This window comes from Aquarana catesbeiana, linkage group LG01, assembly GCF_042186555.1.
Source record: "Aquarana catesbeiana isolate 2022-GZ linkage group LG01, ASM4218655v1, whole genome shotgun sequence".
NCBI classification, from domain to species: Eukaryota; Metazoa; Chordata; class Amphibia; order Anura; family Ranidae; genus Aquarana; species Aquarana catesbeiana.
Genome location: NC_133324.1, coordinates 540,313,568 through 540,329,855, shown reverse-complemented (window position 1 = coordinate 540,329,855; position 16,288 = coordinate 540,313,568). Strand labels below are relative to the sequence as shown.

At 44.8% G+C, this 16,288-nt stretch overlaps 1 protein-coding gene across 2 annotated transcripts in view; it reads left to right on the top strand.

Annotated features, from left to right (window-relative positions):
- Nucleotides 1-16,288, top strand: part of YJU2 (YJU2 splicing factor homolog) — a 223,981-nt gene that overhangs the window by 176,543 nt on the left and 31,150 nt on the right. Inside the window, exon 7 of one of the 2 annotated variants that reach the window (XM_073594982.1) lies at nt 13,868-14,042. The exons of the other annotated variant lie outside the window; for it this stretch is intronic. Coding sequence (XP_073451083.1) covers nt 13,868-14,042 — 175 coding nt within the window. The remainder of the gene's footprint in view (nt 1-13,867; nt 14,043-16,288) is intronic. 2 annotated transcript variants of the gene reach the window in all.

The following is a 16,288-nucleotide window of genomic DNA, read 5'->3' as shown; positions in this document are numbered from 1 at the left end:
TAGCACCTGCATTTACCCCTCCGCCCAGCCCACCCAAGTGCAGTATCAATCGATCACTGTCTCTTACAAAACACTAAACGCATAACTGCAGCATTCGCAGATAGTAAAGTAAGGGTGTACAATTAACCGCTTGCCGACCGCGTCGTGTACATTTACTGTGGCACAATAGCACCACTGCGCGAAATCCCGCACCTGTACCCCGCCGGCCTGATCCCTGCGAACGCTAACAGTTTTTTTTGGTAGAGTTTGAAGCCGTCGCTGACAGTCAGGTGCTCTTTTTTCCTGAGTCTCACTAGTTGTACCAGTAAATTTAGAGGCCAAAATGTCCAATCGAAGGTACACTAGTGAAGAGGCCTACAATTTTCTGAGCATGACAGATGAGAGTGAAGAGGAACTCGCCCATCTGTCAGATTCAGGCTCAGAATATGATCCTGTAGACAGCAGCAGCACCCTGACAGATAGCTCTGACGACGGAGTAGTGGTACCTGCCAAGGTCAGGCTTTTCCGACCCCTTCTTCTGCTGTTGTTGAGGTGCAAGAACTGCAGGGCTCTCGTACGGAGCAGAGAGCCGGTACTATTACCACTCATCCTTCTGGTGAACTGGCAAGCACCAGCGGCCTAGTACTTCCTTGTCGTACAAACTAGCACTGCAGTAACACTTTGTGACGTGGTAAATCCCATAAGTGCAGTTCAAGCTGGTGAGGTGGCTAGCACAACTAGTGTCCCGCAGCCACCAAGAAGACAAAGACTGGCCCGTCAAGCCCATAGTGCCCTTCCTGCTGCATTTGCCAATCCGAATTGAGAGTCCACCACTTCTGCAGCACCTGTACTTCCTCATTCACTGGCCAACCCGGAATTCAGGTGGAAACAGTTGATTTTACGTCTCTTGATTTTTTTATTCGCTGTTTTTCACGGAAGATCTCTATAGAGCTATTGAGGAGCAAAGCAATTTGTATGCTGGTCAATTCATCACCGCTAATCCCCAGTTGACCCTTGCCAGAGATTGGAGACCTATTATGGTCTCCAAATTGAAGACCTTTCTGGGCCTATCCCTCCCCATGTGCATAACTAAAAATAAGTGAGTTGCGGTCATATTGGTCCACTGACCCAATTCACCATATGCCCATGTTCTCTGCTTGCATGACCAGGACACGATATGAGCAAATCTTGCGGTTCATGCATTTCAATGACAATGAACTCTGTCGTCCTCAGGGTGACCCAGGATATGATCAGCTCTATAAAATTCGGCCCCTCGTAAACCACTTTAACCAACAGTTTGCAGCCTTGCTTACTCCTGATCAAGTTGTCTGCGTTAATGAATCCCTGATTAAGTTTTCTGGCCGCTTGTCATTCAAACAGTATCTTCCCAGCAAGCGTGCCAGATATGGGGTCAAGATGTATAAGCTCTGTGACATGCCAACAAGGCTATACATATAGTTTTATGGTTTACGAGGGAAGAGTTAGTCACGTAGAGCCGGAGAACTGCCCAGACTACATAGGGAGCGCTGGTAAGATTTTGTGGGACTTGGTGTCACCCTTATTCGAAAAAGGGTACCACTTGTTTGTGGACAATTATTACACAAGTGTGCCATTTTTTAGTTAGTTGTTTGATCATGGAATTGGCGTATGTGGCACTGTGCAGTCTAATCCCCGGGGCTTACCCCATCGGCTTGTAGATTCCCATCTTAGGCTGGGGGAGAGAGCCTGCTTGAGATGTAATTTGCTCGCTCTGAAGTAGAGGGATAGTAAGAATGTTTGTTTTCGTTCTGTCCTCCCTTCACGCAGACACGACAGTCCAAATTCAAACGGCGACTGGTGTTGTGGAGAAACCCCTCTGTGTCCACGAATACAACCTTAATATGGGAGGGGTGGACCTCAACGACCAGTTGATGGCGCCGTACTTATTTGCCCATAAGGCCAGGTGCTGGTACAAAAAGTGTCTGTATACTTATTCCAATTGGCTCTGCTGAACACTTATATTTTATACAAGGCTTCAGGATGAACTGGATCCTTCCTTAAATTCCAGGAAGAGGTCGTCATAGCCCTTCTGTTTCCAGACGGTGCTGTGGCCCAACTTCCCAATGCAAATGCAGTGAGCTGGCTGCATTGGAAGGCATTTTCCGTATGTCCTCCCTGGTACCCCTACCAGTTGAGCACCCCAAAGAAGATGCGTCTGTAGCAAGCGCAGATTTAGGCGTGACACCTGCTATTGTTGTCCCTCCTGTCCTGACCAACCTGGTCTCTGCATCAGTGAATGTTTCGAACGCTACCATACACTAGTTATTAGTGTAGGGTACAGCAATACATATTATATCTCTTTTTGCCACCTACAAGATCTCTATAGTTGCTCGAGATCAATGTGGACTAATTGATTTTATGATTGTTTTCACTTAATTTTTGTGCTAGCTGGTGTCCCCGCAGAGTAATGGAGCCGTTGACGTGATGCTTACTTCCGGTTTCCGTTACATACTCTGCAGACACCAGACTGGTATTTAAGGCTCGAGGGTGACTCACTGGCTCCACCCTCGCTGACGAAGTCCTATTGGATGTAACGCCGCGTACGGGGCGGAGCTTCATTCTACGCGTCACCCGCTGCCATCTCAGCTGTTCGGCTGTGAACAAGCTGTTTTTATTCACTTGTGTTACTTTTTACTGCTTGCGCTTGTCAGCGCCAGATTTTATTGAATAAATCATCCAGTTTTCAAACGAAGAACACTTAGAGCATATTTTTTTCATTTGGGACTGCTGCATCTCCACATTACTGTTGCATTGAGAACCATTATTCACTGCATTTCATTACTGGATTGGTGTTCCATGGTGCCAGACCGGATATCCCTTACAGCAGTTGTGGAATGTTCGTCTACCTCTTAGCAGACACATGCGTATATGAGCTCCTATAACAAGAGGTCCACCTGATCTGGTAAGCACATCTGTGTGTCTGTGGTGTAGGATATCATCACCAATTTATTACAGAAGAATTTGTTCCCCTTCCTGTCACAAGGGATCTATCATCTTCCCTTGAACTCTCGAGTCCCTTTATGTGTTATAGACTTTGTTCTTTTTGAAGTAATTGCCAGACCATTGTTCGTAATTTTTACTGACCGTCTACTGACTGGAATGGTATCAGGTGATTGAAGAAAAGCCAGTGTAGCACCAATATTTAAAAAGGGCCCAAAATACATCCCTGGGAATTAGACCAGTTAGCCTAACATCAATGGTATGCAAGCTCTTGGAGAAGATAAGGGACTATATACAAGATTTTAGTAACAAGAACGGTATCATTAGCAGTAATCGGCATGGATTGATGAAGAATCGTTCTTGCCAAACCGATCTATTAACCTTCTATGAGGACGTGAGTTGCCATCTAGATAAAGGAAGGCCCATAGACGTGGTGTATCTGGATTTTGCAAAAGCATTTGACGCAGTTCCCCGTAAACGTTTACTGTACATAATAAGTAGAAAGGAGATTTATCCCCAAGGACATTGCGGACACAGAGAGAAGTACAGTAAGGGTATACCCAAGAATTGTATAAAAAATATATATTTTATTGATACAAAAATTACATATAGTACAGAAATCTCTATACAAAACCAATAAGCAATAAAATGAAACACCTGACACTGGGAATGAAACAGCCGCTGAGCTTGGAGCACACCACCAATCAAGACAGAAAGTCAGACTGGTGGGGTATATGTGCCAAGAAACCCAACATGTTTCGGAGAGCAAAAGAGGGATTTTTTAGGACATGTATATTTCCTTCTTCAGGGGTTAGAACAATCGTGCTGCTTCATTTCTATTAAAAGAGAAACATATAGGGGGTAGCATATCAATGGTGTGATAGCATGTATTTGCAAAAAAAAAAACTGATTGATTATAGCAACAATATGGTACATATTGTTTTTTTATACAGTTCTTGGGTATACCCTTACTGTACTTCTCTCTGTGTCTGCAATATCCTTGGGGCTAAATCTTGGGGCTAAATTTCACTGTACAAAATAAGGTCCATTGGCATGGACCATAGGGTGAGTACATGGATTGAAAACTGGCTACAAGGGCGAGTTCATAGGGTGGTGATAAATGGGGAGTACTCGGAATGGTCAGAGGTGGGTAGTGGGGTCCCCCAGGGTTCTGTGCTGGGACCAATCCTATTTTTTTTGTTCATGAACGACCTGGAGGATGGGGTAAACAGTTCAGGCTCTGTATTTGCGGACGATACTAAGCTAAGCAGGGCAATAACTTCTCCGCAGGATGTGGAAACCTTGCAAAAAGATCTGAACAAACTAATGGGGTCTACATGGCAAATGAGGTTTAATGTAGCAAATATAAAATAATGCATTTGGGTGGCAAAAATATGAGTGCAATCTATACACTGGGGGAGAACCTCTGGGGAAATCTAGGATGGAAAAGGACCTGGGGGTCCTAGTAGATAGGCTCAGCAATAGCATGCAATGCCAAGCTGCTGCTAACAAAGCAAACCGAATATGGGCATGCATTAAAAAGGGATCAACTCCAGAGATAAAACCCACTCTACAAGACTCTGGTACGGTCACACCTAGAGTATGCTGTCCAGTTCTGGGCACCAGTCCTCAGGAAGGATCTACTGGAAATGGAGCGAGTACAAAGAAGGGCAACTAAGCTAATAAAGGGTCTGGAGGATATTGGTTATGAAAAAAAGTTGCGAGCACTGAACTTATTCTCTCTGGAGAAGAGACGCTTGAGAGGGGATATGATTTCAAAAAAAAATTTGCAACACCCACCATTTTAATCTGTAGGGCCTTTGCTTTAAAAAAATATATAATGTTTGGGGGTTCAAAGTAATTTTCTAGCAAAAGAAAAGTATTTTTTCATGTAAACAAAAAGTGTCAGAAAGGGCTTTGTCCTCAAATGGTTAGAAGAGTGGATGATGTGTGGTGTGGTATAAGCTCCTAATGTTGTGCATAAAATACCAGGACAGGTCAAACCCCCCCAAATGACACCTTTTTGGAAAGTAGACACCTCAAGTTATTTGCTAAGAGGCATGGTGAGTATTTTGCAGCTCTCAATTTGTTTTTGAAAGAAAAGGAAAATTTATTTCTTGAAAAAAAAAAAAAATCCTTTTTCTTTCTTTTTAAAAAAAAAAAAACAAATGAGGCTGCAAAATACTCACCATGCCTCTTAGCAAATACCTTGGGGTGTCTACTTTCCAAAATGGGGTCATTTGGGGCGGGGGTTGTGCTATCTGGACATTTCATGGCCTCCAAAACTGTGATAGGTAGTGAATAGGGATGAGCTTCGAGTTCGAGTCGAACTCATGTTCGACTCGAACATTGGCTGTTCGCAAGTTCACCGAACAGCGAACAATTTGGGGTGTTCGCGGCAAATTCGAATGCCGCGGAACACCCTTTAAAAGTCTATGGGAGAAATCAAAAGTGCTAATTTTAAAGGCTAATATGCAAGTTATTGTCATAAAAAGTGTTTGGGGACCTGGGTCCTGCCCCAGGGGACATGGATCAATGCAAAAAAAAGTTTTAAAAACGGCCGTTTTTTCAGGAGCAGTGATTTTAATGATGCTTAAAGTCAATCAATAAAAGTGTAATATCCCTTTAAATTTCGTACCTGGGGGGTGTCTATAGTGTGCCTGTAAAGGGGCGCATGTTTCCTGTGTTTAGAACAGTCTGACAGCAAAATGACATTTTGAAGGAAAAAACTCATTTAAAACTACCCGCGGCTATTGCATTGCCGACAATACACATAGAAGTTCATTGATAAAAACGGCATGGGAATTCCCCAAAGGGGAACCCCGAACCAAAATTAAAAAAAAAAAAAATGACGTGGGAGGAGTCCCCCTAAATTCCATACCAGGCCCTTCAGGTCTGGTATGGATTTTAAGGGGAACCCCGCGCCAAAAAAAAAAAAAAAAACGGCGTGGGGTCCCCCCAAAAATCCATACCAGACCCTTATCCGAGCACGCAACCTGGCAGGCCGCAGGAAAAGAGGGGGGGACGAGAGTGCGGCCCCCCCTCCCTCCTGAACCGTACCAGGCCACATGCCCTCAACATTGGGAGGGTGCTTTGGGGTAGCCCCCCAAAACACCTTGTCCCCATGTTGATGAGGACAAGGGCCTCATCCCCACAACCCTGGCCGGTGGTTGTGGGGGTCTGCGGGCGGGGGGCTTATCGGAATCTGGAAGCCCCCTTTAACAAGGTGACCCCCAGATCCCGGCCCCCCCCCCCTGTGTGAAATGGTAAGGGGTACCCCTACCATTTCACGAAAAAAGTGTCAAAAATGTTAAAAATGACAAGAGACAGTTTTTGACAATTCCTTTATTTAAATGCTTCTTCTTTCTTCTATCTTCCTTCATCTTCTGGTTCTTCTGGTTCTTCTGGCTCTTCTGGTTCTTCCTCCGGCGTTCTCGTCCAGCATCTCCTCCGCAGCGTCTTCTATCTTCTTCTCCTCGGGCCGCTCCGCACCCATGGCATGGGGGGGAGGCTCCCGCTCTTCTCTTCTTCTTTTCTTCTCTTCTTCTCTTCTTCATTTTCTTCTCCGGGCCGCTCCGCAATCCATGCTGGCATGGAGGGAGGCTCCCGCTGTGTGACGGCGCTCCTCGTCTGACAGTTCTTAAATAACGGGGGGGGCGGGGCCACCCGGTGACCCCGCCCCCTCTGACGCACGGTGACTTGACGGGACTTCCCTGTGACGTCACGGGGAATGCCACAGGGAAGTCCCGTCAAGTCACCGTGCGTCAGAGGGGGGCGGGGTCACCGGGTGGCCCCGCCCCCCCGTTATTTAAGAACTGTCAGACGAGGAGCGCCGTCACACAGCGGGAGCCTCCCTCCATGCCAGCATGGATTGCGGAGCGGCCCGGAGAAGAAAATGAAGAAGAGAAGAAGAGAAGAAAAGAAGAAGAGAAGAGCGGGAGCCTCCCCCCCATGCCATGGGTGCGGAGCGGCCCGAGGAGAAGAAGACAGAAGACGCCGCGGAGGAGATGCTGGACGAGAACGCCGGAGGAAGAACCAGAAGAGCCAGAAGAACCAGAAGATGAAGGAAGCTAGAAGAAAGAAGAAGCATTTAAATAAAGGAATTGTCAAAAACTGTCTCTTGTCATTTTTAACATTTTTGACACTTTTTTCGTGAAATGGTAGGGGTACCCCTTACCATTTCACACAGGGGGGGGGCCGGGATCTGGGGGTCACCTTGTTAAAGGGGGCTTCCAGATTCCGATAAGCCCCCCGCCCGCAGACCCCCACAACCACCGGCCAGGGTTGTGGGGATGAGGCCCTTGTCCTCATCAACATGGGGACAAGGTGTTTTGGGGGGCTACCCCAAAGCACCCTCCCAATGTTGAGGGCATGTGGCCTGGTACGGTTCAGGAGGGAGGGGGGGCCGCACTCTCGTCCCCCCCTCTTTTCCTGCGGCCTGCCAGGTTGCGTGCTCGGATAAGGGTCTGGTATGGATTTTTGGGGGGACCCCACGGCGTTTTTTTTTTTTTTTTTTTTTGGCGCGGGGTTCCCCTTAAAATCCATACCAGACCTGAAGGGTCTGGTATGGAATTTAGGGGGAACCCCACGTCATTTTTTTTTTTAAATTTTGGCCGGGGTTCCCCTTAATATCCATACCAGACCTGAAGGGCCTGGTATGGAATTTAGGAGGACTCCCACGTCATTTTTTTTTTTTTAATTTTGGTTCGGGGTTCCCCTTTGGGGAATTCCCATGCCGTTTTTATCAATGAACTTCTATGTGTATTGTCGGCAATGCAATAGCCGCGGGTAGTTTTAAATGAGTTTTTTCCTTCAAAATGTCATTTTGCTGTCAGACGGTTCTAAACACAGGAAACATGCGCCCCTTTACAGGCATACTATAGACACCCCCCAGGTACGAAATTTAAAGGGATATTACACTTTTATTGTTTGACTTTAAGCATTATTAAAATCACTGCTCCTGAAAAAACGGCCGTTTTTAAAACTTTTTTTTGCATTGATCCATGTCCCCTGGGGCAGGACCCAGGTCCCCAAACACTTTTTATGACAATAACTTGCATATAAGCCTTTAAAATTAGCACTTTTGATTATTCATGTTCGTGTCCCATAGACTTTAACGGTGTTCGCATGTTCGAACGAACTTTTTTCCTGTTCGCATGTTCTGGTGCGAACCGAACAGGGGGGTGTTCGGCTCATCCCTAGTAGTGAAGAGTGGAATCAAAAATTTACGCCGTTAGAAAACCTGAAGGCGGTGAATGGTTATTGGGGTCCCGTATGCGGCTAGACTGCCAAAAAGTCCCACACATGTGGTATCCCCGTACTCAGGAGAAGCAGTAGAATGTATTTTGGGGTGTAATCACACATATGCCTATGGCATGTTTGAGCAATATATCATTTAGTGACAACTTTCTGAAACAAAAACAAATGTATTGTCATTTTCCCGAAACTTGTGGCAAAATATAAAATATTCCATAGACTCAACATTCCTATCGGCAAATATCTTGGGGTGTCTACTTTCCAAAAAGGTGTCATTTAGTGGGGTTTTGTGCTATCTGGGCATTTCATGGCCTCCGAAACTGTGATGGGTAGTGAGGAGTGAAATTTGCGCCCTTATGCCGCGTACACACGATTTGACTTCTCGTCGGAAAACATTTTGACGGCTTTTCCGACGGGGTTCCACTCAAGTTTGCATTGCATACACACGGTCACGCCAGGGGCGGATCCGGGGGGGGGGGCAACGTGGCAATTGCCCCCTCCGAGAAATTTGTGACAGCTGAGACCAGTCAGCGGTGAGTGAGCGGGCGGGAGGCCAAGTGTGCCGGTTAACGAGGAGCAGGCGGGCCAGGTGAGAGAGAGCCTGAGCGGGCTGCGGGCAGGTCGGCGGACGAGTGAGGGGGGGGTCGCCAGCCGTGTGTGCATGTAAACGAGCGGGCAGGTCGGCGCCGGCGGACGAGTGAGGGGGGGTCGCCAGCTGAGTGTCCGGGCATGCAGGGCAGACAGTGAGTGAGGGGGCGGGCCGGTCCACAGGTGAGCGGAGAGACTGGCCAGTCAGTGAGCCGGCGGGCGGGGAGCAGAGAGATGACATCATCTCTCACCGCCCGCCCTGCATCACTGCAGTTCCGCCCTCACTGTACAGCCGTGGGCAGCAGAGAGATTACATCATCTCTCTGCTGCCTACCTTCACTCTGACAATCTGCACCTTAGCAGGCCAACCACAATGAGCAACATGTGGCAGGTGACGTGGCAAGTGTAATCCGCAATGTGTGGCAGGTGACGTGGCAAGTAACAATCAGCAACATGTGGCAGGTGACATGGCAAGTAACAATCAGCAACATGTGGCAGGTGATGTGGCAAGTGTAATCCGCAATGTGTGGCAGGTGACGTGGCAAGTGACAATCAGCAGCATGTGGCAGGGGACCTGGCAAGTGACAATCAGCAGCATGTGGCAGGTGACGTGGCAAGTGACAATCAGTATCTGGTGGCAGGCAAGTGACAATCCGCAGCTTGTGGCAGGGACGTGGCAAGTGACAAGCTGCATCTGAAGGCAGGTCGATGTGGAAAGTGACACACTCGGGGCTCCCACAGATTCTGCATTATGGTGAGTTGAACCATTTCATTTTATATTACAATGTAATAATATAAATAATGCTCTTCAATCATCCTGACACCATAACAACCATGGTGCAGTGATGATGAAAGCGCTAACACCAGCCACTGCCTCGATAAATTGCCTGCAAAAAAACATATTTTCTGGCAGTGCCCCTCCCGAGACTAGACCCTGGATCCGCCCCTGGGTCACGCAAAAGTTTGCTGAACTTACGACCATTAAGAACGTGGTAAAGTACAACACTACGACGAGCCGAGAAAACTAAGTTCAATTAGTTTCAGTATAAATCACACAAATAGGAAACCTGAAGGGAATACAAAGACACTGAATTTCAAAAGAGCCAACTTCCCTAAACTACAAACCTTGCTAAAAGGCATAAATTGGGATAAAATATTAGGAACAAAGAATACGGAGGAGAGATGGGTTTGCTTTAAAAGCATATTAAATAAGGGCATTAGTATGTATGCCATTGGGTAATAAATTGGGTAATAAATTTAAAAGAGCGAACAAAAGTCCTGGATGGCTTAACTCCAATGTAAAAATGCATATAAAAGCAAAGGAGAAGGCCTTCAAAAAATACAAGGTTGAGGGATCCTCCTCAGCATTCAGACTTTATAAAGAATGCAACAGGAAATGTAAGGGTGCAATTAGGACAGCTAAGATAGAACATGAAAGACACATAGCAGAGGAGAGCAAAAAAAACCCCAAGAAATTCTTTAAGTATGTAAACAGTAAAAAAGGGAGGACAGACCATATTGGCCCCATAAAGAATGAGGAAGGACATCTGGTTACAAAGGATGGGGAGATGGCGAAGGTATTGAATTTATTCTTCTCCTCAGTCTTCACGAGTGAATCGGGGGGCTTCAGTAACCAAAACTGCAGTGTTTATCCTCATGACACAACACAGGAAGCACCTCCTTGGTTAACAGAGGACGGAATTAAAATTAGACTTGAGAAACTTAACATTAATAAATCACCGGGACCAGATGGCTTGCATCCGAGGGTACTTAGGGAACTCAGTCAAGTGATTGCCAGACCGTTGTTCCTAATTTTTACAGATAGTCTACTGACTGGAATGGTACTAGCTGATTGGAGAAAAGCCAATGTAGCACCAATATTTAAAAAGGGCCCAAAATACATCCTTGGGAATTACAGACCAGTTAGCCTAACATCAATAGTATGTAAACTCTTGGAGGGGATGATAAAGGACTATAAACAAGATTTTAGTAATAAGAACGGTATCATTAGCAGTAATCAGCATGGATTCATGAAGAATGGTTCTTGCCAAACCAATCTACTAACCTTCTATGAGGAGGTGCGTTGCCATCTAGATAAAGGAAGGCCCGTAGACGTGGTGTATCTGGATTTTGCAAAAGCATTTGACACAGTTCCCCATAAACGTTTACTGTACAAGATAAGGTCCGTTGGCATGGACCATAGGGTGAGTACATGGATTGAAAACTGGCTACAAGGGCGAGTTCAGAGGGTGGTGATAAATGGGGAGTACTCGGAATGGTCAAGGGTGGGTAGTGGGGTTCCCCAGGGTTCTGTGCTGGGACCAATCCTATTTAATTTGTTCATAAACGATCTGGAGGATGGGATAAACAGTTCAATCTCTGTATTTGCAGACGATACTAAGCTAAGCAGGGCAATAACTTCTCCACAGGACGTGGAAACCTTGCAAAAAGACCTGAACAAATTAATGGGGTGGGCGACTACATGGCAAATGAGGTTCAATGTAGAAAAATGTAAAATAATGCATTTGGGTGGCAAAAATATGAATGCAATCTATACACTGGGGGGAGAACCTCTGGGGGAATCTAGGATGGAAAAGGACCTGGGGGTCCTAGTAGATGATAGGCTCAGCAATGGCAGGCAATGCCAAGCTGCAGCTAACAAAGCAAACAGAATATTGGCATGCATTAAAAGGGGGATCAACTCCAGAGATAAAAGGATAATTCTCCCGCTCTACAAGACTCTGGTCCGGCCGCACCTAGAGTATGCGGTCCAGTTCTGGGCACCAGTCCTCAGGAAGGATGTACTGGAAATGGAGCGAGTACAAAGAAGGGCAACAAAGCTAATATAGGGTCTTAGTTATGAGGAAAGGTTGCGAGCTCTGAACTTATTCTCTCTGGAGAAGAGATGCTTGAGAGGGGATATGATTTCAATTTACAAATACCGGACTGGTGACCCCACAATAGGGATAAAACTTTTTTGCAGAAGAGAGTTTAACAAGACTCGTGGCCAGTCATTAAAATTAGAAGAAAAGAGGTTTAAACTACGTAGAGGGTTCTTTACTGTAAGAGCGCAAGGATGTGGAATTCCCTTCCACAGGCGGTGGTCTCAGCGGGGAGCATTGATAGCTTCAAGAAACTATTAGATAAGCACCTGAATGACCACAACATACAGGGATATATAATGTAACACTGACACATAATCACACACATAGGTTGGACTTGATGGACTTGTGTCTTTTTTCAACCTCACCTACTATGTAACTATGTAATGCTTCCGAGCATGCGTAGGAATTTTGCACGCCAGACGATCGCATTTTCGGATAGGAACTTTTCCCGACCGAAAAATTGAGAACATGCTCTCAATCTTTTGCTGGCTGGAATTCGGCCAGCAAAAGTCCGATGGAGCATTTACACGGTCGCATTTTCAGACGAAAAACTCTCGGTCTTTTGCGGGCCGAAATTCCGATCGTGTGTAAGCGGAATTAGAAAGTCTGAAGGCAGTGCTTGGTTTTTGGGGTCCTGTACACGGCTAGACTGCCAAAAAGTCCCACACATGTGGTATCCCCGTACTAGGGAGAAGCAGCAGAATGTATTTTGGGGTGTAATTTCAAATATGTCCATGGCATGTTTGAGCAATATATAATTTCAGTGACAACTTTGTGTAAATTTTTATTTTTTGTCATTTTTCAATCACTTATGACAAAAAAATAAAATATTCAATGTGCTCAACAAGGCTCTCAGCAAATTCCTTAGGGTGTACTTTCCAATATGGGGTCATTTGGTGGGGTATTGCACTGCCTTGCTGTTTTTAGCACCTCAAATGAGATGGGCAGTCATAAACTAAAAGCGGCCTAAATTCCAGAAAATGTCCCCTAGTTTGTAGACGCTTTAACTTTTGCACAAACCAATAAATATATGCTTATTGAATTTTTTTACCCGAGACATGTGGCTGAATGCTTTTTGGCTTAAATGTATGACTAAAAATTTTGTTTTTTTTGTATTTTTCTTATAACAAAAAAGTAGAAAATATGTGTGTGTTTTTTTTTTTTTTTTTTTTTAATTTTTGGTCTTCGTTTGTTTATATTGCAAAAAATAAAAACTGCAGTGATCAAATACCACCAAAAGAAAGCTCTATTTGTGGGAAAAAAAGCACACAAATTTCATTTGGGTACAGCATTGTATGACCGCGCAATTACCAGTTGAAGCACCGCAGTGCCAAATTGTAAAAAGTGCTCTGGTCAGGAAGGGGGTAAAACCTTCCAGGGCTGAAGTGGTTACTAGTATATCAAAACAACATTATCTTTGCAGTAATTACATTTCAATATATGGTTGCTCCAGAAACATTGGGAAGGTATGTAAGATGCATACTTACAAAGCACGTGCGTTCCTCCGTTTCTGTTACTCTGAGGTCCCACTGGGTGTTGGCACCGTGGCTCCTAACAAGGATACTGGCCATCTGGTGCACAGCCATCATTTTGACTATAGGAAATCTCTGTTTTTCAACCAGGCATATTTCTCTGCTTGTGCAACTTTGTAATTTTTATTTCCTTTCATTTGCATACTCTTTTTATCTGATTATTCAAGCTTGTTCTATATTACCTAATAAAAATATTTTGTACTTCTTTTTTTTTTTTTACCCACCTGGTCTGTCCCTTGTCAAATCCGTGAGGGGTTTTGGTATGTGCCCTGGGGCACTACTAGTTCTATTTTTCTGACTATGTGGATTGGACAAGACCCAGTATATACACACATAAATTCCTCCAAATCCATTTTTAATTTAGGTATAGTGTTGCATGACCGTGCAATTGTCAGTCATTCAAGGTGCGACAGCACTGAAAGCTGAAGATTGGCCTGGGCATGAAGGGGGTGAAAGTGCCCTGAAAGTGCCCAGTAGGCAAGTGGTTAAGCCCTCCCCCTGTTCAGTGCAATGTTTTATTTTGTTTTTTATGGTGTATTGTTTGAAGTGAATTTTTGCTTGTCTACTGCCTGCATACGTGTTTGGTATTTAATCACATTAAACATGGCATAAATATAGCTAAGGATGTTTAACCATGTCTCTTACAAGAACAAGAAGCTCTGCAGTGAAAAATTGGAGAGCAAACGGAGCAGATCTCATAGTCATCAGATCATCTCAAGCCTTGTGAGAAAGCAGACCACTGAACGTCATAAAGAAAGAACAACCCCTGTTGCCATTTCTAAGAATACAGAGATCCATTATGAAGAAAGTTTACAATGCAAAGGTATATTTTATTATTTTATTGTAAAATCACATTTTGCATTGCATTTTTTGAGAATGCAAGGACCTAATGTGTCTTTTATGATTTGTTATTTTTATTAATGCTTTATTGTAGACAAATATAAAAGACCCAAATTAATGCAGCTCTCTTAATCGTACAGGCATAATTACATTTTTTTTTTTTAACGAGAACAATGTAAGTACCTGATTTATTTATTTTTCTTTCTAAATTTTTATCATGTTTTACATTTTGTAATGTTAACCACTTAAGGCCTGCCCTATAGCGGTTTTACTGCTACAGGGCGGCACCTCTGCACCGGATCACGTATATATACATGATCCGACTCTTCTAGGAAGGGGGTGTGCATTCCACTGGCATCCGCCAAACATCAGGCAAAGGGACACAACGGCGATCTACTTATGTAAACAAAGCAGATTGTCACTCTGACAGGAGGGAAGGGATGGGATTTGTGTCCCTGCAAAGCAGGGAATAAATTCCATCTCTTCCCTTAGTAAAAGCACCGCCCACAGTATACCTAAACACTAGTTAGGCACACAGTCAACCCTTTGATCGCCCCTGATGTTAAACCCTTTCCAGCCAGTGTCATTAGTACAGTGACTGTGCATTTGATTTTTTTTAGCACTGATCACTCTATTATGTCAGTGTCAGAATGTCCGCAACTTAATCGCGCAGTCCCTCCTATAAGTCGCTGATCGCCACCATTACTAGAAAAAAAAAAAAATTTAAATTCATGTAGTTTGTAGACTCTATAACTTTTGTGCAAACCAATATACGCTTTTTGGGATTTTTTTTTTACCAAAAATATGTAGCAGAATACATATTGGCCTAAATTTTATAAAGAAATTTGATTTCTTTTAAAAAAAAATATTGGATATGTTTTATAGTAAAAAATATTGTATTTTTTTTTTCAAAATTGTCTATTTTTTTTTGTTTGTTTTTTCAAAATTGTTGGTATTATTTGTTTATAGCGCAAAAAATAAAAAACGTAGAGGTAATCAAATACCACCAAAAGAAAGCTCTATTTGTGGGAAGAAAGGACATAAATTTGAGTACAGCATCTCACAACCATGCAATTGTCAAAGTAACGCAGTGCTGTATTGCAAAAACATTTTTTCTGTGAAAAGACTTCTGGTCCGCCCCCCGTGCACGCAATGCACCTAGGCAAACAACATGCAATACGCTTGCTGTGTCTCCTAAGATATGCTTATATACATATCCCAGGAGGCATAGTCCTTCATTGACCAATGAGGGGGGCAGGCCTAGCGTGCGTCATCAGTAGACCTGCTGGCTGAACCTGGAAGAGCTGGCTGTTCAGTCAAAGGCAGATGTGGTGGGGAAGGGGGGTTTTAGTCATAGGTGGTTATGGGGATGGGATCAATGGTGCTGGCACTTACTTTTTTATAGTGTCAGTCATGCCTCCAGCGATGCCTTTTCCAACATGGGGTCTCCGCCCACAGCAGAAAGCTCCTCCCCCTTCACACTGTTGGCTGTCAGCTGACTTTCTCCTGCAATTTCTGCCACTTGTCCCAACATGGCATTTTTCTGCAGCAATGGGTGGGGCCGCGGAGAGGATGGGCGGGCAGTCCACTTTGTGGGTATGGCAGCGAGTGCTCTGCCCAGGGCTGGACTGGGATGAAAATTTGGCCCTGGACTTCATCCAGACCGGCCCACTTTACTCCAAACACCTGGTGTTGGCGCTTCAATCATCCCGGCACCATGGTTGTTATGGTGTCAGCATGATTGAAGCGCATTATTTCTATTATTACATTGTAATATAAAATTACATTTTTCAACTCCCCATAATGCAGAATCAGTGGGAGCCCTGAGCATGTCACTTGCCACTTTCTCCTGCCACCAGATGCAGCTTGTCACTTGCCACGTCACTTGTCAGCGGACGCAGTGTGTCACTTGCCACGTCACTTGTCAGCAGATGCAGCTTGTCACTTGCCACTTCACTTGTCAGCAGATGCAGCTTGTCGCTTGCCACGTCACTTGTCAGCGGATGCAGCGTGTCACTTGCCATGTCACTTGTCAGCGGATGCAGCGTGTCTCTTGCCACTTCACTTGTCAGCAGATGCAGCGTGTCACGTGCCACTTCACTTGTCAGCAGATGCAGCGTGTCACTTGCCACTTCACTTGTCAGCAGATGCAGCTTGTCGCTTGCCACGTCACGTGTCAGCAGATGCAGCGTGTCACTTGCCACATCACTTGTCAGCAGATGCAGTGTG